A 23,321-nucleotide genomic window follows, 5' to 3' on the forward strand; every position below is an offset into this window, starting at 1 on the left:
AATAAAGTATATTATCTGTGATATTGTGATTTTTAAGAAATATATATTTAGTCATACAGATTATAAATATATATTTGGTCTTCGTCCATGGTTCCTGGCTCACAGCTCCTAAAACCCATGGAATTTCCTGTGATAAGGGGGGGAAAAAAAAGTGTCTTTTGTAATGTTAATGAGGTAGCTTTTGGAAAACCCAAGGGTCAGCTAAGAATGGGGGGCTGATTGTTAGAAGACCCAATCATGTGATTAGAGAGTTGGACTTTTCAGGTTCCCACCATTCCTCTCTGCCCCAACACACACTCCCACCACCCCTCCACGGAGAGGAGAAGGCCTGCAGATTGAGTTCAATTAGCAATGGGCAATAATTTAATCAATCATGTTACGTAGTGAAGCCCCCATAAAACCTCAAAAAGATTGAGTTCAGAGAACTTCTGTGTGGGTGAAAAACTGGAGAATTGAGGAAGAGTGGTGTACCTGTAATATAGAGAAGGGAAATGAGGACTATTCTTAACAAAAGAAGGAACTAGGAGGTTAGATTCCAAGTCTGCTACATATGTGCTACCAGACCCAGAGCTCAGGCAGACATTAATCAGTCACACAGAACAGACCATCTGATGCCTATTGAGCAAAGAGATTCCATTGCAATGGCCATTCCCATAATTAAACCTATTGCAAACTAGCCACAGGCTGTACCTTACAGTGGTTAAAGATAAACCTGCCCCATTCTTCTTATGTCCTGCTTTTTCCTCCTTCTCGCCATACCATAGGAACAAGAAACACATATAAACCTTATCCAGAAGGCGGAGGGGGTCTCTCTTCCACTAGCAATTAGAGACCGCCGTTCTGTCTGTGAGGTGACCTTTCTTTTCTTACCTACTCTCTGTTAAATAAACGCATTTTCACTTTAAATTATATTTTGGCTCACATGTGAATTCTTTCCTACATGAAGCCTAGAACCTTCATGGCCCAGGGCTTTCGTCCCCACTCAGGGTCCAACTGGGATCATCTTGAAAGAAAATGGAAGATCCACACCCTTTCCCATACCTTGCATTATGCATCTCTTCTCTGGCTGATCCTGACTTACATCCTTTTATAATAAACTGGTGATCTAGTAGGTAAAATATTTCTGAGTTCTGTGGTCCACTCTAGCAAATTAATTGAACAAAGGAAGGGGGGAGGGTGTCGGGGTCATGGGAACCTGATTTATAAGCAGAAGGTCAGGAGTACCTTGTGACTTGTGACTGGCATTCGAAGTCCAAAGAGGGGTTCATTGGCACTTCCAGTTTACAGTCAGTGTTTCTAAGCATTGTGACTGGTGTCTGAAAATGGGTGGGGAGGACCAGATCCATCTGGCAAGAATGAACCCTTAACCTATGGAGTTTTATGCTATCTCTGGGTAAATAGTGTCAGAATTGAGTTGAATTTCAGGACACTCAACTGATACCCCAAGAATTGCCTGTTGGTGTGGAGAACACCCACATACACACATTGGAATAAGTACAAGACCCTATGTGTCACCTAAAACATAAAATATTGGAAGGTAGTCCGAGTGGTGACCCATCAGTGCACAGAAAAAGAAAGATTCCAGAATAGCAAAATAAAGGATGTCAAAACCATAGTAACACAATTATATAGCTAAGGAGTCAGGTTCTTCTCTCACAGTTACCACTACTAAGTGACAAGAAACCTCAATATGCTGCCTTGATAAATATCATGCCTTTGAAAAATAAGGGCGTGGAATGTCTATAGCCAAACTGTTCATATATTATTTGAAATTCAAATTTTCCATTCTTCTGCAACTTTAGCCAGAACAACAGAAAATTTGCCAGGAAAAGAAAACATAACAAGTAAAATGTGCAAACATTTTTATGGGCACTGAAAAATCTTCCATCAGTGGATTTAAGATGCATAAGAATTTGAGTAAGAAAGCCAACTCTTTTAACTATTATAAAGAGAAGAAGAAATAGTGTCATGCTTCTTTGGCATGATTTTTTATAAAATCATACCCTTATAAAAGTTGATAGCTGGGAGATCTCCCTGTTGTAACTGAAGGGTACCATTTGTTGTTACAAAGCCATACACTTAAGTTTTTCAAATGTGTATGTCTATGTTTACGTTCAAGTTTTAAATTAAGAGCTTGACACTGGGCAAAGCTAAAGAAAATTGGCTTGGAATTTAATTAAGAGGTATATCAGATGTATAACTCCTATAAAGCATAATGATATGCTTAAAATGTAAAGGCACTAATTTGTGCCTGATATCTTGCTTTAGAAGTTATTTGATCTTAATATAAATGCAGACCATGTTAAATAGGTACTTTACTAATTATAAAATTATATTCTCCTCTTTATAAAATGAAATGTGGATTGGGTGATAAAGAAGAGGTCAGTGGTCAAGCATGTGGTCTCTGTACCACTATACCCTCTGGGTAATATTCATGCATAGGCAGAATACATGGGTTGGGCGGGGGGGACTAGACACTTCTTGTGATGATTACAGTATTATTATAGACTACACATAGAAAATTCAAAATGACAAAATAACAGTCACAGTGGTGGTCTGAAAACAAATTCTCCGATGGAACTCTCATCAAGAGGTTGGGTCTATGTTCTCAAGAATCTGGGCGACCCAGGACCTACCTGAATATGTGGAGCACAGAGAAGTGACGGGATTAGATTCTGAGGCTAGGTCACAAAAGACCATGTGGCTTTTCCCCTCTGCTCACTGGAACCAGGAACACTTGCTCTTGGAGCCCTGAGTCACCATATTAAAAGTTCAACTAGCCCACCTTCCAGACATGCACATGAGCAAGTTTCCAGATGATTTTTTCCTCCAGAAGTTCCAGTCACCTTCAGCTGTTCCCAGGATGACTGAAACATTATAGGACAGAGGAAAGGAATCACGATTTTCTAGCACACAAAATCTGTGTATTAGAAAATGGTTATTGGTTTACGTCAGTAAGTTTGGGGGTATTTTATTTTGCAGTAATTGATAAATGGAACATTATGTCTTAGTAAGAGGTTGAAGGTAAACTTCGATGATAAAGGTAAATTCTTAACATAAAATACACTGCTCTTTCATTATCTATCCCTTGCCTATCTGTCCAGTCTTATGTCTGACCACTCACCAATTCCATGTTTATATATAGCAACTTACATTTTCTACGGGAAAATCTTCTCTTAAAAATTCATCCATTCTTTACATGCTATCTGGAGTGCCCTTTCACCATTCAGACTTAGCAAAACCATTCGTCTCACATCTCAGTTCATTTATTACACCCTCTCCAGCCTGAAGTAAATGTACCTTTTCTTGTAAGAGATTTATCTATACCCTCTCTTTCTCTCTCTCCCTCTCTCTCTCCCTCTTTCTCTAGTTATTCAGCTCCTTGAAGGCAACAACTTTATATTATTTGTTTTTGAATTTGCGTCTTCGGTGCTTAATATATTAAGCAATCACTCACTCATGGTTAAATGAATGCATTTATAAAGAAATGAAAGAAAAAACAGAAAAGGGTGATTTAAAATGGGAAGTAGGAAAACAGTGAATGTTGGTGAGGGTATGGAAAAACTGAAAATTTCACGCTGCAAGTTGGAGTATAAATTGAAACAACAAATTTGAAAAACTGTTTGCCAGGATCTACTAAAACTGAACATAAGCGTCCCCTATTATTTGGCAATTCCACTTTCTAGTATATGCTCCTCCAAATTAGTACATTTGTTCCTCAAAGTCATGTACAAGAATATTCATGTCCCACTGTGATAAACAGCTCAAAGTGAAAATAAATCAAACGCCTATCATCAGTAAAATGGACAAAGTGTGGCACAGTCACAGGACGGAGTATTTTACAACAATGATGTTGAATGATCTACAGCCACATGCAACAATATGAATTTCACAAACTTAATGCTGGGGAGAGAAACTAGGCGTAAACTATAGAATTCTATTTACCTAAGTTAGTCATTACTGTTAGAAGCCAGAGACAGTGGTTACCCTGGGGAGCGGGTTAGTAACCACAGGGACTGACGAAGGTTCCTGGGGTGCTGATAATATTCTACTTTTTTATGTGGGCTATAAGTATATTTAGTTGGTGAAAATTCATCAAGCTACACATTTACCAAGCTACATGTTTAATGTACAATTTTCTGTATGTCTACACTATACTAAAATAAGAAATGTAAAACAACAAATAAGTAAAGGCAAAGGTGACTATGTATCTAATTGGAACAAAACTCCTGCCCAGAAAAAGCTCTATACAAAATTTAAGGACCATTACTACAATTCGAATCTCATCCTGAGATTTAGAATTTCAAGCTAGCATTTATGGCAAAAATCTAACTTACATCAAAATTTCTCTAGAAAATTTCTAAACCAGAAAGAAGAGGAGGAGGAGGAGGGGAAGAAGGACGAGGAGGAGGAGGAAGAGAAGAAGGTGAAGAATGCTAAACCACTCACAAAATCTTGTTTATATGGTTTTCATTATGACAGTTCTTTTATCCTGTAAAATGTGAGAATCTCTCAGTTCAAAAGAAACAAGAGGAATATCTATCTGCACAAGTTTGGGCATTAAAATCTTTCTGCCTTTAAGATGGATCCAGTTCATCTTGAAGGGAGCAACTGAGTTCCACAGTCACTTTTGTATATAAAATATATTATGAAGTGACTACATCATATAATACCATCAAGTAATCTGTTGTTGTTTTTTTTTTGGCTTTGAAATAATAAGTTCTTGAGAATTATTTATTTGAATTCACCTGGACATGGCATATAATTTTTACACAGTTCAGACATTTCCCATAACATCTATCATAATTGCCTGTCATTTGACATTATTCTGAAGCCATGCCAATTTTAGGTCATTAGTATCTTGACATTATTTGCACTTTGCAATGCCTCTATTAGTTCACAGAAAAGTTCTGTGAACCCATCTAAAAGCACCTCTCTAAATTTTTACTCAGGTAACAAACAGAAATGGAGCTCCTCTGCAAGTCAGTCATTTGGAAAAGGAAAATGGGCTCATGATTTGACTTTCATTGTGAAGAGTTATTCAGAACACATCACTACCTTAAATATATTTAGGTAAATTGTGGAAATTTCCAGAACATATATTAAAGGTTTTCTAATCCTATTTCACCAAGCTAAAAATAAGATGACATAGTATAGGAGGGAAGGAAGAAGGGAGGGAGGGAAAAAAGCCGGGCTAGAGAGTCTGGGATTTTCTTCTGACTTTATCAAAGATGTGTGGACCATAGAAAAATCCAAGGATAAATGAAGATTTTAACACTCTTATGAAATTAAGGATAAGTACCAATGGGCTTTCTTTGATTACCAAAAGCTATGATTTCAGAAAGAGGATAGACTATTAAATTTTGAATGATTTACTTTTTTCACAATCAGGGATGCTTTGGAATCCAAAGAATCTTTTGATATTATTAGAACCATGGAAAATATTTCCAAAGTTCATGGAGCTACAGAGGCAATTCATAATTCTTAGTATACAATTCAAGAAGAATTTTCAGGGAAGAGAGAAAGAAGAATGCAGGAGGAATATCAGAAGAGTTTCTTAGCTTTTCATAAACCACACATGTGCTACCTTCTGCCTAGATTCTAACAAAGCCTCCTAGGCTTGCTGGAAACTGGGTTAGTGTACTTGTATGTACGCAGATGTGTGTACATATGTTACTATATCAGAAGCTGGGGAAGTGGCATGTGTGACGATGATAGCTTTTTAAATACCCTATATTTGATTTAAAGAGGGTTATACATCTCCCATTCCTCTATTAAGAATCAGTGCTATAAAATGGTGGGTTATAGCTGTAATGCTACTTGTCAGGGCAGGATGCATTTAAAAACAGTAGCCAAGCAACTTAAATACATGATTTCTAAAGGGACAATAAAATAATCACAGTTGCATAGTAGTTAGAATTAAGGGAGAATCCTCACAAATCTATTTCTTATCAATATTTATGTAAATTTTGCTTCAAGTACCTTTTTCTCAATGGCGCTATACCAAGTTAGTCTATGCATAACACAGTGTTACAAAGAGGATGAGCTCTGCAGTCTGCTTTGGGTTACAACCTGGGACCAGCCCCTTACAGCCAAGTGACCTGTACGACTTTACCTATCAGCCTCAGGTTGCTTGTGAGTAAAATGGGGATATTAAGAGTTGTGGTCATGAAACTAGAGAAGTAATGTATGCAAACCACCTATTACAGCACCTGGCACATTGTACGTGCATCATAAGTGGGTATTTTTATTACAAATTATACTAAATATTTATATTATGTTTTATTAAATTTTATTTATTGAGAAGAATAAATGGCTTAACCATGTCCATTATGCCATTACATCAATCAGTTACTAAAACAGATTGTGAGTTAGTGCCAAGCAACATTTATTACCAATATATATGGAAAGTAAAGAAATTTCAAGCACAAAAATTCAAGAGGAGAAACAAATCCTTAAGGACATATCCTGCTTATTGACATATTTCATTCAAAGGAGAAGTCACATTTCCAGGTACCTTTTTAATGTCCATATACTTGTTATTAACTGAATCTTGAACAGTTCTTTTTAAGTTGGAAATAAAATGAAGATGCATAAACACAAGCTTTACTGGCATCCTGGACCGTCATGGATAGAAACTAGAGGAAGAGAAGGAATTATAGTACTACATATAAAAAAGAAATTATAATATGTCATAATTTAAAGACTAGATATTCCCATAGCTATGTATAGAACTAAAAGACCTAAAGATCATGTGTCTTAAGTCATTTTTGTTAGCAACAATTACAATGATTCACCTATGATAATGTTCATAAAGTTAATGAAATCAATAAATTAAGAGTGTTTTATATTTATAGAAAAATGATTTTTGTTAAAGTGAATTGAAGAGAAGCGAGAGAAATGATAAAAGTCTGATATTTAAAATAAGCTCTATTTTATTTTGGTGTTTCAGAGACATTCTCTTATGAGAACAACAACAACAACAAATACACCAAAATCAGCAAGAGGGCACACTTTCATCACCCAGCAGAAAAACATGTGCTAATGATAAAAGGTATTCTTAAAAAAAATTCAATTATGTCTTGCACTATTCCTAAACCATTCAATGAAGGCATTTACAACAACAAAACACTTTATTTTCAGTATCAAAAGATTACCAGTATCAACTGCATAAATCTATTGCAGATAAACAAGATAGTTTAACAATATTCGCAAGTCAAGAAAGGAGAAGAAAATTTAGGGTGTTGGAGAATTTTGTTAAAATAACTGTGATAAATTGTTAAAAATCATTTTAAGAGCAGTTTCCTATAACACCATAGGTTCAAGATGATGAAAGGTCACTAATACATCGCCAAATGCATTTTTATGAGATAGATTCAATTATAATAGCTGCAACTATTCCAGCCACAATTTAGACATACCATCCAATTATCCATTTCATTTTCATTTATACCTCATGGGCCAGATCATTTATCATGTTTCATGATAATGATCCGAAGACACATGGAAAGTGATTTCTGGAGGTAACAAATTACCTTGCATATTAGCATAGCTTACAAGATCCTGTCAACAACCACTATGCATAAATATGAGGTAATTAAATTTACAATGTGCAGGAATGTTTGATATGCTACTTGCTTGCTTCATAGCTGACAAAAATCTGGGCTGCTAAATGCAGCAAACCCGTTTGGTTGAAAATGAGAAATCATTATGCCGCAGAACTCCAACAGGTAGCCTGTATGCTGTGGCTCAAGATGCTGAGATGCATCTTTCATCATCTGGTATTATTACTTCTTGCCACCAAACCATCCATCATTACAACAGAGACAGCCTCGAATGATAGTCCTGAACCCTCGCATTATTGGTCCTTGAACTCTGTCTCATCCATCTTTCGCATCATTCCTGATTCACAGCTAAGTATACACTCTCTGGCTGCAAAACCAAGTGTGAACCTGTAGTGCCGTTAACCTCCAGTGCCTCTCTAAGAGTAATTGATTTCTCTTTATTATGGAGCCACTGTTCCGAAAAGACGACTCATGCTTGCTGATGCTAAAACATAATTTTTAAAAGACCCGAGTTATAGAATTCCAATAGTTCTAGAGAAGTGCGTTATTTTGTTTTGGTTTGGTTGTTCAATTTAGGCTTCAGAACTGCATTACTATTTCAATTTTAATATTTATTTATAAAACTCAGAAACAAACTTAGACACGGATGCCTCTGAGTGCAAAGGTACACATACCAAAAAGAAAAGATAGGCTGTAACTGTATATAAATGTAATATTTCAATCTGAAATCTATTAATCAGAGTTTCAAATATGTTTGATAGTAAAAATCATTACTTAAATTACTTAGTATGCTGAAATTGAAAAACATGAGTTTATCCTTCACACAGTGCAAAGAAAAGAGAGGGATTTAAAGTTAGATGCAAGAATATTTGTGACGACTGCCTTTAAAAAAATAAATCTTTCACCCAAGTGTTTTTGTTTTGTTTCTTTTTTCTTTTTTTTTTTTTTTTTTTTTTTTTTTTTTTACTGATTGCTAAGAGGACATTGAAATAATGATACCAGTTATATAGTGGTTGGTGCACCATAAAGTATCCAAGATTAAAGGGTTTCAATTCCACTCCATCTGAATGTTGTTATAAAAATTTAATAAATCAAAGTGATCAAAATGTTCCCAGTGGCAGACTGGGATTCTGTTTCCAATTCAAATTCTCTTTAATATACGACTGTTCTGTCATTTTGTATTTCTACCATCCATGTTGAATTTCAAACACCCTGCTTTTCATCATTGCCATGCATCAACCAAACCAGTCATGGTAACTAATTTTAATAATCCTGCACAATAAAAAGAAATATCAAACCTGGTGGAGGTTTTAACATAGGAAAATTATGGCAGGTGGGAACTCTTTACCTACCCCTAAGGAAATATTTTTAAACCACCCATTGCAATGAATGACATTCTTTGAGGATGGAGAAAAGCTGTGGGCCAACAATCTTAGGGGAAAAAAAGAAAAAAACATCCTTCCAATGCTTTTTTTAAAATGATGTGGGAAAAAGACACGTCTATGAGCATTATTATCAAGGGCAATCAAATTCTGAAGAGCATAGAAAGTGGAGAAATCTTTGGAGAGCTTGCATTATTTATTTCTATGAAATAAAAAGTGTTTACAAATAACAAGAAACAAGATTTCCACTTAACAGTCTGCAATCCAATAAGGAATCTACATAAAACAGATGGAAAGTATATATTTACATATCATATATCTTAGATGTGGTTTTATATGTGAATGACATCAGGAATAAAGAAAAAAAAGACAATACATTTAACCACGCCAGTACCCTCTTTTTAAAATTCTTCACTTAACTGAATATATAGGCTTTTATTCTGAGTTTAACGATATGAAATATTCTAATGGTGGCTAAAGACTAGGAAATGGAAGCTTACAAAATACAAACATATCTATGCACTATGTACATACTGTTTAATTTTTCTTATGTTGAATCACTCTTCAATACCCTAAAATTAGTTGCAGCATTTTCACATGCCTAAAGATTTTAAACCTGTATTCAGAATCCCAATCTAGGGTATACAACTGAAATTACCATCTATGCTCTCAAATAAGTTCAACACGTCTTTCAAATTTCTGTCAAAAATACCATATTTCACCTAGTATCCCCGGCTAACTACTTCTCCTATCATCTCATAATGTTCTTGACAATCTTTCCACCATAACCTCTCACTATTGACCTGCCCTTTCCACCACAATCCCCCTCAAGGATTTTACTTCTTGTAAAGAAGTAAAACTTTTATGATTTACCATCTCAAGTTTTTATGAATTTTAGAAATCCTTAAATGTACTCATTGCAAACTTATTCTCCAAATCATCTGCCATCCTGAGACGCACATGAGGACATGAGTAACATATTCCAAAACTCCCAGAAATTCCCAAATAAAATGACAGAGGTATCCCTCATTTTTCAGAAGTTCACATTACACCACTTCACTTTTATGAAAGACCTACATTAATACCTGTTTTCACTAACTGAAAGAAATCCAAAGATTTTTGCTTTTCTGAAACAAGGCAAAAAGTGAAAATAGCATGTTCAGTGTTTGTTTTGCAGCGAGCCATTACAGAGACAGTGACACCCCAAGCAGCCAGAGTGGCCCAACCAAGCTCCTTTCCCGGGAAACACACTCAGCATCTCAGCATCTCAGCAGACACATAGCTTTGAAATGTGTCTGTGAGCATCTGGGCTTTATCTCGATTTATTTTGTACATCCATTAGAAAGACGTGCCCTTAGGTATCAGAAAAGCCTAAGAGAGCTGGTAAGGCTCTTAGGCTTAGCACAAAACTGGACCTAATTAAGCATTTTGACTGTGGTGAAGGAAATAAAGATATTGTGCGTGTGCTGAATTTTGGGTCTTGGAATGATTAGAAAATTTTCCATGTAAATTAATGGTAATTGATTTTTCATTTACCATTTCACCCCATTTCAGGTTAGGAAAAGTTTCATAGGAATGTCCTATTTTCAGATGGGTTGGAGACGAAGACCTGTGTTCCTTAGTCTGGCATTTAAATTGCTCCACAGTCAGGCCTCAAAGTACACTTTTAGATTCATCTCAGCGTTTTTCCCTGGAAACCACTGTGTTATAGTCAACATTTAATACTAATCCAAGAACATGTGTTTGCCCATATCGTGCCCTCCACTTGGAATACCCTTTACTTACCTTCACCTAACCATATCCTATACATTCATCAATGATAAGATGAAACTTCACCTCCCACTCAGCACATTTTCTGACCTCCCAAGGCAGCAGTGAGGCTGCCCTCATCTGCAACGTTTAGTCCATACCATTCATAGGGCACTTTACAATCTATGATGTTTTTGTTTCTTTAACGATAATTACTGGCCTATATCTGCTGGGTGTTGGCCACAGTGCTACCTCCAGAGACACAATAGTGAATAAGCAAAAGGGAATAGTCATTGACGTGGTAGATATAGTAGTGAGGGCAAATAACAGGAATGCAGCACCATTCTGAAGGCTGGTGAACAGCAGAAGGACTGCAGGCAGAAAAAGCCGAGGCAACTAGGGTAGACAAGAACACAGTGCATTAAAAGCAAGGGAAACACAGCCAGTGCTCCTAGAGTTTGGTCCCATAAAGGAGGGAGTAGTGGGCAGAGCCAGATGAAGATGGGCTTGGAGACTGTGATGAGACAGTTGGAATTCATACTGAACGAGCACGGAGCCATCAGAGCCAGGAGAGAACGCGCTGACGTACTTTGTGTAATATGGTCAGTCTGGCTATTGTGTAAAGACTGACTTGCAAGATGCAAGCACTGATGTGGGGAGTGAGGAGGCTTTTTTATAGACGTGCAGGAAAAAGAAGACGATGATATGGATGTAAGTAACGGCTGTGAATCAAAGGAGGTGAGCGACAGGAAATCAATTTTATAGGTGGTACCCAGAGGATATCTCATTTAAAGCCTTTTGGACCAGAAAAGGGCTGTGATTTTTTTTTTCTCCCTCCTTAATGTGAAGGGAAACTATTAGAGTGGGTAACGTGGTAACATGAGAGTAGCAATGGTTTCCATCATGTTTATATAAAGGTGAAAGAAAAAGCCAGTGGAAATTAGGAAGATGTAAATACCATGTGGGCAAAACTTCTTATTAACACGGTTACAGATAATTATTTATTTGTTTTAACACAATGACAAATTCTGTTCCAACAGAAATGAATCTGATTCCAAATCGTTCAATACTGCAGAAAGATAACAACAAAAATTTTTCAGTTTAGGTCTCAGAAAATAGAAAATGGAGAGGAAAGCAAAGTTAACTTCCAAATTAAATCCTAAATTTAAAAGAAACTCTGTCTCTATACCTGATTAGAGATGAGAACACATTTGTGGCCCAAATGTCTTCAAAAAAAAGCATAAGAGCTAAGATAAAGCTGAATAAAGAGAGGTTGTCATGAATTTATGCATTGGTAAATGCTGCCCATGTTTTGCTACAATTATTTAATCTCTGTCCAGTCTTCACTTTTACTCCCCAAATCCTCACTTTTAACACAAAAATGGTAAAACTTTTCCCTCTGTATAAAAACTATTAACTGTGAAGTAAACATAATCCATGCTGAGAACAAAATATAAATGTTTATCTGCACTTGGGTTGGCCTTATGATTGTTTTTATTTCTACTCGACTAAATGTTTCTTAGAAAAGAAAATAACATGAATTATAACCCAGATGGAAAAAAAAAATCGATTTCTGGGTTAATGTGATAAACTCTGTAGAACAAGTTGGTTTTGACTGATTTACCTAACATTTGACTTCTACCTAACATTTCATGAATGTTTCCTGTTTTCTGTGTACTTCCTAGCTTGTCCTCTTAGTAAGTCAGGGTCCAGAGGACATTTTACTAGGAAGCAGAATATGTATTAGCTAGCTTTTAAAAAGATGTAAACATCTAAGTGGCAAATATTTTATGCTAACTGCAAAATGCTAAACAACAAAACTCACCTGTCAGTCATATACTCACTGGTAAGGAAGGGAAGCATGCTATTATTGACTTTCTAGAAAATGAAGTGGTGGGAGAGTGGGAGAGACTCAAGAATTATATAACTAATGAAATAATGTCCTACCACAGCACTTAAATCACAATCTTTACTCATTGTACCACTAAACGCTATGAATTATCTGCGCCTTGCTGATTGATTTCTATCAGTTATCTATAGAGCTTTTGCTTAACATTCTGTAAGACTCTCACAGAATAACATTATTTACAAAAGTATTGCTTAATAAATGGTTTAAATGGAATAGCTCCTTTAGTTGGTAATTTTTGCCTATAGAATTTAAAATGTGACCAAAATCAAAGTCAAAACTCTGTGCCACAAATTCTAATTTTCCTATATAATAATTAAATTATAAGTTGCTTGAGAGCTGAAATTGCTATTTCTTTGTAATTCCCTAGTGCCTATTACTTGCCATTTGAAGTATTCAATAAAAGCTGCTAGTGGATTTTCCAATGAAGTTGCAAATTCATTACTTCATTTGCGGTAAGGGAAAGAAAAATAGCGAGCAGAGAGAAGAATATAAATTACAAAACATTGTTAATCTGAGAAGTTGGTATTAGTCTTTTGGAAGACGAGGACACAAATTGCATTTATCACAAACTCCAAGAGAACAGAATTGAGAGGCTCAGAAGGAAAGTAAAGACCAACTAACGTGTTTCCCCGAAAATAAGACCTAGCTGGACAATCAGCTCTAATGCGTCTTTTGGAGCAAAAATTAATATAAGACCGGCATTATATTATATTATATTATATTATATTATATTATATTATATTATATTATATTATATTATATTATATTATATTATACCTGGTCTTGTATTATAGTAAAATAAGACTGGATCTTATATTAATTTTTGCTCCAAAGATACATTGGAGCTGATTGTCTGGCTAGGTCTTGTCTTCAGGGAAACACAGTATCAGTGCTCTGAAATAAAATTCCCTAGAGTTCAGCACAAAGAATAGTCGGCATGCAAATTATTCTGCTTCCTCTTTGATCCTTCTCAAATTCTTAAGAAAGCTCCCACAAAAGTGAACTCCCGAAAAATTCACTCCGAAAACAAGGACCAGCCCCTCAACTGCTAAACATCATGTAGAGCTGTACATGTGCATCACCTATGCAAATACAGATTCTTTTCAGAAAGGACTCTCATTGCATTTTTATTTTAAAAACAAACAGAAAATAAACAGCACGTAAATAACTACTCGGGGAAAATCAAGTGCTGCACTCTACCATTTTTGTAAAGTAGCATAAGGAAACTGAGAGGAGGAGGAAATTAATAGGATAAACTATTTGGAGTAATGACGTACAATAGTGGATAGAACAGAGTTTCAGTAATAATGTAGTACCTAAAATAAGGACATCTAGTATCCTTTGGCTCATTTAGAATTTAAAAATGTACTCAATGACTTAGACATTGAATCACCTGAATTAGAAGTAGCTACCAAGAATGAGAGGAGACTCCAAATGTTTCTTTTAACATACTCAAGGGTAGCAAAGTAAAATTTTTAGATCTGTGACATTTGGAGTCTCCTCCAAAATTGAGACATTAGATATCCCTTGATGTACTGCATGTGCTTTTGTAACTGTTTAGGAGCAGTTGGAGAAAAGTATTATGTGGTTTATCCATGTGATTTTAGACTTTCATTATAGCCCAGATTTTATAAAACATAGGTGTTTAAATTGAATTCTCCCAGGTAACTCCAAATTTCCTGTCAAGTTGACTCGTTTTCACAACAGAAGCAAAGAAAAGGGATCTTCAAGTCACCATTAAGAAAAAGGATCTTTATATGAATGCACGAGTCTGACAGCTGTGCTATGAAAACGAGCTAAAAATCAATAGTGAGTGGTATTAAGCAGACTGCGGAAGGACTCAAATTAGGAATCACCTAGCCTTCAACCACCAACTAACAAAAGATTTAGTAATGTATGTCGTGTTTTCCACTACCTAAATGTCCTTACTTCAAATATAAAAATATTAAAATTAAATACGCAGACCTGATGTTTAACTGGTATATACAAAGTACTAGAATGCAGCATATTGATTAAATCAAGATTATTTTTCAAGTGAAAAAATTTTATGTTAAATTTAAGTCATCCTTCCTGGTTTATATATATATATATATATATATATATATATATATATATATATATATATATATATATTTTTTTTTTTTTTTTTTTAAAAAAAAAGAGACTGTTTAGACACTACCAAAAAAACGAACTGCCATCAGCTTTCCCTGTATACCAGTAATCTTCACTTCATGTGACGATGAGGAGGGTATGTGATTCATCATTCATTCCCTACGTCTTTTAGGGTCAGCCCCACCATTTTGTCTTCAATTGAACAATGTTATTTATTAATTGTTAGAAATATAACAAACGTCTTTATGTAAAGTTATATGATAGGTGGTAGAGCAAATGAAGATGATCTAGACAGGGTCTGATAGGAGCATAAATTACAAATAATTACAATAAGTGCAGAATCTGAAAAATTCAAACGCAAACCTAATGTTACTTTGGACCTCTTTCCTTTTTCACACACATGTGTAATGAATAACTGGTACTAGACAACGGATTCCATTAACATCACCATTCACCAAATAAGCTATGATCCCACTCTATACTGTTACCTGACTTATCATAATACCCTACTCTTACAATGTGAAATTCCACTCTATATGTCTTTCAAGGTTAAGTTGTACTTTCTTATGAAATATTTCCTCAGTTCACATCTCACCAGACTAGAGTTAATAACTCTCTCAGAATAACATTCTTTATGTTCTGAAGTTGCATGTATAAAAGTTCTCTACTGGACATTCTAGTTGTTTCTCCTTATGTAACCACACAATTTTTGAAACTTGTGGGAAGTAGTAACCATTCTGTCCCCAAGGGGATTAGACCAAAGGAGTATGTAGCCATATTGCTACCCTATGTCCATGACACTGTCTTAGGAAAGAAGCCAAAACATGGAAGCAGAATTGAAGAATTGAAAAGAGTCTAGATCCTTCATGACTAAATGAATGAGCCCTAAAGCCTATCTCTACATTTCCAGTTACAATAAGTCGGTAAATACCCTTATTTTTATGCTAGTTGGTATTGTCTTTCAAAGGGAAGTGTCAACAATAATCCAAATTCTTCATGATTTTAAACACCAAAATTTGTTTTACAGATTCACCTACACAAATTGGGTAAGCCTGGATAAATGGATTGACCGTTACGTTACAGTTAGAAATCACTGCTATTCATTAAAAATAGATAGAGATAATAATACTTATATTCAGAGCATTTTGTTAATGGCTAATAGTTGATACTATATTTTAAAAATGAAACCAGCAAGAAAGACAAACAAACAAAACTATGCTTTTAACCTTAGACTTACAATGTAATTTAAACTTACAATGTAATTGGAATTTTACACATTAAAACTAATAGATACAAACCATAATTAACAACTGGGAATAAAAATTGTCAGTTGCAACAATCACAGAATTTTATAGATGTTTATTGTGGTTTAGTTGGTTGGAAATGTAAGTGGGTCTTTGATACAGACAGGTGGATAAAAGAAGATGGCAAATGAGGTAGAGAATGAAAATGTGTCACAAAACTTGGACTACAAACTTAATGTTTTTAGTTTAAAGTTTGTAAAAACCACTTCAACCTGTATTTCACATTTTTACACTTCATTTTCTAGGAACATCGAGCAAAAACATCTGCTCTTCATCTCATCTCTGTAAAAACTTCTTTGTCAATAAAGATTGGCTTCCACAGGCTGAAGACGTTATCATTACTCACAATGATCTGGAAGCCATGCTAAAGTCACGACAAAGTAAATTCTATTGCAGTATACTTTATTTTTCTTCCTCTGGCTGTGGGAACACAGATCAATACTCTTCGACATGAGAATTTTGCAGAGAAATTTTCATTTGTAACAAACAGCAACAAAAAGCCTTAAGCATGCCCTGTCACTTTCAGTTTAGGAGAAAATGCACTAATAAACTTTTACCCTTGGGTCATCTTTGACAACAGGCAATACTATGCCAGCTCTTATTAAAGACTACTCATATCACTGCCCCCAAAATTTCCCTTAAAATTACCATCTTTTGTATCCATGCAACAGGATGTCAGCTTTGAAAGTGCCAATGAGAGACAGGATCTGTCACCATAGTTAATTCTCTGCACTATTTCAACACCAGGACAGCTGACCCCCCAAAGGGTGTGTTTTTGTGGTTAGCAATATTTATTTGGTGGTTATCCAGACAAATGTGTTGCTCTGTATTCGTTTTCAAATAAAACAGCAAGTAAACCATCACCTGTAAATATTAGATATATAACAAACTAAAATACGTCGACAAGAAAAATAAGGCTGCCCAAACTATCAAAATATGTTTCTACAATGTTAGTAGGCTCTGGATTGCACACTGAAAGCCCTGCCATATTTTAACCTAGCAGTTACAATATAAAATATAAAACAAAATATGTAAAATGGCAGAAGTTTCTTTAAGGAAAATAAAAAAATAAAGGGAAAAAAAGCCCAAACTTTCTAAGGTATTCAGGATTCTCCCTTTATAAATTTTATTGAACACATTATTTATTCCACAAGTAACACTCCTACAATAGCTACAATGTAGTCTCCAGGCGTTGATAAAATGGTAGAATCTACTTGTCAATTTAGATAAAGAAGAGAGACCTAGTAATGACAAAATACATTTCTTAAAATAAACAATATGTGAAGAAGAAGTTAAATCTATAAAAGGAACTCCTGGATAAAAACTTCAACTTTGCCATCTACAAACTGTTAAATACATCACAGGGCCATGTCCTCAAAAACCAATCACATGTATATATGAAATGCTAAGGTATTCGAAAGCACTCTAGCTACACTATTAAAAGCCGCCATCACCCTCAGTGGCTGCATAATGAGTGCACATACAGTACTGTGCAAAGACCCCAAAACACCCTCAGGCTTTTAAAAGTAGGGCCAGGTGAGAGAGATGCTGGAATGGAGCTCATAAAGGTGAGTACACAAGCATGTATGAACAGAAAATAAACTGTCTTTCTACTTGAATCTTGGAGTCAAATATTATCACATTTTCTTATTATTCATTAATAGGGGCTATGATTGCATGAACTTAAAGCAGCTGATTTGAGCTGACTCAGGTGACGTGAGAGACGTTTCACTGAAAATAGTGTCCTATGAATCTACAAAGATAAACTTTTTGATTGATGAGCTATAGAATCTGCCAAGACACAAGCATTATACGAAGCTAATAACATTATTTAATAAAGTGAATGTGAGATAAATCTGTGCTGGGAACAATGTGCCTGATATCAGGAGTCAGGAAACACTGGGGTTAAATTCTAGCTCAGTCAATTATTAGATCTCTGGCTCTGGGCAGTTATGAAATAGCATGAATTTCATTTTTTTTCCCTTCTAAAAGTATTAAAGGTTAAAGTATTAAAATCAAGTAAATCTTAAAATGAAATAGTGCATGTAAAAGGCATTTCATGTCAAGCATTATAAAATGAATTAACTAGAATATGACGGTATCTCATATTCTCCTTCAACCCTCGGGGCTTTGATCCATGCCGTGCTCTCTAATGCAACTTCTTTGTCTTACCCCTGCCCACCCAACATCCACACCCCTCATCTGGGCAACGATTTCTCAACTTTCAGATCCTATCTCAAAGAACACTTACAAAGGCCTTTCCTGATGCCTCCGATAAATCTCAGTCCCATTTAGATGTTTTTTTTTTTAGGACCTTCAAACTTCTCCTTGAAGAGACATGATTTATAATTGTTTTCATTTGTGTCATTATTGATTGATGCTTGATAGTCTATTGAACAAAGCTGCATTTCCTCTAAAGTTTCACATGACAAACATCTACATTTTAAGGATTCAGCTCAGTTGTAACATCTCAAAGAGGTCTTCCGGATCTCCTTAACTAAAGTATCAATCCCTATCTTTTCATGTATTTATTTTTCTTCATAATACGACTTGAAACTACATTTTCAGTACCTTTCTATACAGTGTGCCTAACATACCCCAGTGCTAAGTTCCATATGGGCAGGGACTTTGAATTTTATATACAATTGCATCTCCATAATCTAAAATGGTATATAGAATAAAACAGGAACTCAGTAAATTTTGAATGTAGGTGATATGTATACATTTTGTACTTGTACTTATTCTACAGTATTCACCTCTGATATGTACTGATATGTCATAATCCCTCAAAATTCCTCTAGTAACCTTAGTATCCAAGAATATTAAGAGGATCTTTCTAAGATTCTATAGGGGGCCAGATTAGTGAGCATCCAACACATGCTTTTGACACTGGTAAAATTTACATTTCTACATGGGAATAGAAACTTTGACCTTGACCTCATTACCACAATGGTTTGAAGAACAAATGTTACATCTATGGAACTGCTTTAAAAAGAAAATACAAATCTAAAATTAAAATGCAAACTAGATAATGGCAATATGGAACCAAGTGTTTTATATAGCTAGCCTTATTAGAGATTTTTAAACAAGATTCCATTTGATGGAAAACACTTGTTGAAAACTTGTTGGACATACTATACAACCACAGTCTTAATTTTACTTTAAAACATTATCAGAACTTCTGTAAGAATATAATTTTATAGCAACTTGAGATGAAGACAACTAGGTTTAAAAAAATCAATCCATATATTTACAAGGTTGCTTTTTTTCTAATAAAGCCATGCAATTTTACTTTACCTCTCACAATAAGTTGAGCAAAATTGGACACACCAGAACCTCGTTCTGACTGAGTTACGCAGCGATACAAATCCTGGTCAGTTTTTGTCACTTCTTGCAATCTAAAGGAAGCAGCAAATCTTCTGTGATTGATGTTCTTAGTCTGGGCTACCGGTATGTCTTCTCCATTTCGTCTCTGCAAACAGAAACCAATGTTTAAAAAACGGGTTCATAATGTTTCCATAAACCTAAAGCATCTTAGCAACCAATATCTGTGATAAATTATTCCTGTTGTTAAATTAGCAGGAAAATGTCTATGCAGCCCCCAAAATATTTACTATTATCATCGAATCAGGAAAAGTACATAGGTAAATACTAGTATCCTTTAAGGGGTATAGTGCTGATACGATGGCAGTAATCTCAGTTTTCCATAAAATTACCATTAGCTCAGAGCATAGTAATGAACAGAGTAGTTAATTGCTTCATGGCAAGTGATTCACTGCCTCCTTTCTCCCAGAGAATATATAGGTATGAGCTTCTTTCAGCCCTTAGACTAGACTGCATTTGCTATAATAGGTTTATCCCCAACAGGAGATCGAGATCATGTCTGATGTATTTCAGTATTCTAAATGTGTAGCATGTGACCAACTCCGAATGAAAATAAAACGCTGATGAATAATTTAGAGTCAACCCAAAATCTGTGCTCTTTGCAATATTCTATCTCTTTGCCATTAATGACAGCCAAGTTGTACCACTTAAAAGAAGTAATTAAAAGAACCTACATTGTTAAAAGCATATCTGTCAATTTTCGAATTGAAATATTAGAAAACATCTTTATGAAATCAGGGTGCCTCACACAAAACCAATAAGCATCAACTATAAAGAAAATGGTGAAAAAATTCAACTACAATCAAATTTATTACGTCTACGTTGAAAGACATCATAAAGTGAAAAACGCCACTAACTATGATATATTTCATGGAAATAACCATCAAAAGGTAAACAGCCAGGTTATGTAAAGGTCTACAGTTCAATAAGAAAAAGACAAAGAACTCTATCGAAAAATGAACAGGCTATAAAAAGAAAAAAAATGTATATATTTAATAACTATGAAAAGAAAAACCTCAACCTAAATTTTAAAATACGTTTATGTCAAAGATAGCACAAAGAACAAAGAAGTCACACTATGAGAAATAATTAGTGATGGTCCTCAACCACATTTCTTGTTGGTGAAATGCTACGTATCCCATACTTTCATACCACCTAAAATATAATTTTATGCTACTAGATATGGGAAACGAATCCCCCAAAATTACTAGTGTAAGTGTAAACTGTTAGTAATTTTAGAAAGTAACTTCTTACTATCTAGTAAATGTGAAGATGCGTAAACTTTAGGATCCAACAATTCCACTTCTGTGCTTCTCCATTAGAATCACTCTTGCATTCTTGTATGTGATTAATGAGATACTTACAAGAATGCTTAACTCACAGGAGTTTGTAATAGAGGAATATGGGAAAGATCCATATATTCCTGAGAAGTGGATACATAAACTGACATTTATCCATTTAAAAAAATATAAGGTAGTAGTTAAACAAAGCAAATTAAGACCAGTAGTGTTTTGGTTAAAAATTTTGAACAGCTAGTTAAAAATATAAAGGTGTAATTTTTAGCATTTCTCAGTGTCTTTGGTGTAAACATTGCTACTAAGACCACTTTCAAATTACCAACGTAATATTATTTGGCTCTTAAAATTCCTGAAAAATTAATACTGGCAATCATAAGCCGACTCCAGCATTCCACTGACTTGAAATACATGTATTCATGTTTAAATTAAAAGAAAAAAAAAACCTTAACAAAAATTGAGACATAAAAAAAAAAGCAAAACCTTAACATCTATTAAGTTAAAGTAGTGAGTACACTAGTGGTCATTTATTGTTTTCTATAATTTTTTTATATGTTTGAAATACTTTGTATTTTTCCAATGAGTAAGTAATAGAGACCACTTTATTACTTTAATAATTTTTAAATCCTAAAATCCACAGTATCTTTTATCACCCTTCTCCATATCTGAAACGATACATATATACATACTATGTAATATATACATGTATGTGTATGCAAACACATACCTATGTAAGAACACAAAGTCCCAATTATAATTTTACAATTTTTCATTCCTTCTGTATTCTATTAATTACCTTACCCACCCATTCCATGGTTTTTGCATCAAGATCCCTGATCACTCACCTGGATAATAATGAAGAGAAAAAGCAACTTATATTTAAAAGCCATGAAATATCAACCCATAAAATCAAGCCTAAATTATATTTCCCTATAAGCCACATTAGCAAAAAATAATTACACAAGCAAATCTCAGGCTGCATTTTTTTTTCAATTATCACGTGGTTTGATACAATATTTGTAACTGGCAGGTGTAGACTCCTTACACCTATACACACTCTCCCCTCATATCCTTAATTTATCCTGTCAGTTTGTTCTCAACCTTCTGTCACCTTTCTCCCTGCCATTTGTATTTGTCTGTTCGTCTGCAAAACGAACCAATTCCTGCTGCCCGCCCTGCCTTCTGAGTTATCTTGTGAATGCACACATACACACTCACGTCTTGGAACACCATGCCTTTCAAACATATCTTTTCTTGTGAAGAGGTTCTAAGTACTCTTAATGTTTCCCTAACAATGATCATTATGACATCTTTCCATCTTAATATGCATTCATCTCACAATACCATGTTCCTACAAACTTTTCTCAAAGGGAAACACATTTTCTTCTACAATATTCCCTCCTTTCAGGAAAGGACCACACTATTCTTCACCTTTCCACTAACCCACTCAAAGCCTCTTAGCTTCTGGAATTCCCAGCACGCCCAAATACCACTCCCATCACAGTTACCTGCCAGAACAAATTATCCTCTTCACCACATATTCCTGTAAATATTCTCAATATTTCCAAACTTACCATGGCCACAGGGCTGTACAACACCCTTCCTTATACCTTATATCTTACAACAGCCCAGCTCCCGTGTTATGATAGATTGCTCTTGAATCAAAACTGCTCTTGTGAATGAATCTATCTCCCCTTCCTTAAATCCTCTACACTATCAGTGAGACATCACTTTCTGACCCTTTACTTCATAACCAGCCACTTCAAAGAGGTTTTCACTAACCTGAAATACTTCTAGATTCTTTTAACTTTCCACTATTTATGCATTGCCACTATAGGAGTTGAACCACTTCTTTGCCATTATTCCAAGACTACTAACTTTTTGCTGGAATCAGTCATTTGCTCTCATGAAAAATTTTGTCACCCACCAAGGAAATGAACAACTCTTAGACATCCTAGTTGGTCTGCCCAGTGATTTAAGCTATGGCGACTGACTCCTTCCTCTCTACCTCAATGTCACATTCCATCAACATACTCTTTGTTTTCCAGGCCCTCTAACATTGTCATGGATCGTGCCTCAAAAACTCAAAGATGATCATAAAAATATAATGACCTGGCTTTTTTATCTTGAATGTAGTCCATAACATATTTCATATGTGTCCTTTTAACTCTGTGTATTAAAATCAGGCCGAAGGTAGGGTTTCAAGTCTTGAATATATATTTATTCTTCCATGTCATCATATTATCTTTATTCAGTGGGTGCTTAACTTCTTTGTTAAAATGAATTAAATTCACTGATCTTCTTAGAAACAGGAATCATATAACTCCTCCTTAGTATTTTATACATCATTGTAACAAAATACATAATAATCATTAATTAAAATTAATAATAAAGGGAAATTTTAAGTATAGAATTTCAAAGACATCTAGATATCATTTATGCCAAGCTATTTCTGAACTATACCACAAGTCAGAGAGAGACATTGACGGGCCTGCTGAAGGTGATTCCCTCAGGAGATCAAAAAGTTGATTACATTGTTTATACTTGTGTGTATACTAACATAAATACAACATATATATGCTTTTATGGGATATACATTATTTACATAATTAATGAGTAAG

At 34.9% G+C, this 23,321-nt stretch overlaps 1 protein-coding gene across 5 annotated transcripts in view; it reads right to left on the minus strand.

Moving 5' to 3' along the window:
• PTPRK (protein tyrosine phosphatase receptor type K) overlaps window positions 1-23,321 on the minus strand; it is a 505,641-nt gene that overhangs the window by 207,143 nt on the left and 275,177 nt on the right. For all 5 annotated transcript variants that reach the window (XM_033098859.1, XM_033098824.1, XM_033098848.1 and 2 more), the window contains exon 6: window positions 19,319-19,493. In XM_033098859.1, coding sequence (XP_032954750.1) covers window positions 19,319-19,493 — 175 coding nt within the window. The remainder of the gene's footprint in view (window positions 1-19,318; window positions 19,494-23,321) is intronic.

Source organism: Rhinolophus ferrumequinum, chromosome 3, assembly GCF_004115265.2.
Source record: "Rhinolophus ferrumequinum isolate MPI-CBG mRhiFer1 chromosome 3, mRhiFer1_v1.p, whole genome shotgun sequence".
NCBI classification, from domain to species: domain Eukaryota; kingdom Metazoa; phylum Chordata; class Mammalia; order Chiroptera; family Rhinolophidae; genus Rhinolophus; species Rhinolophus ferrumequinum.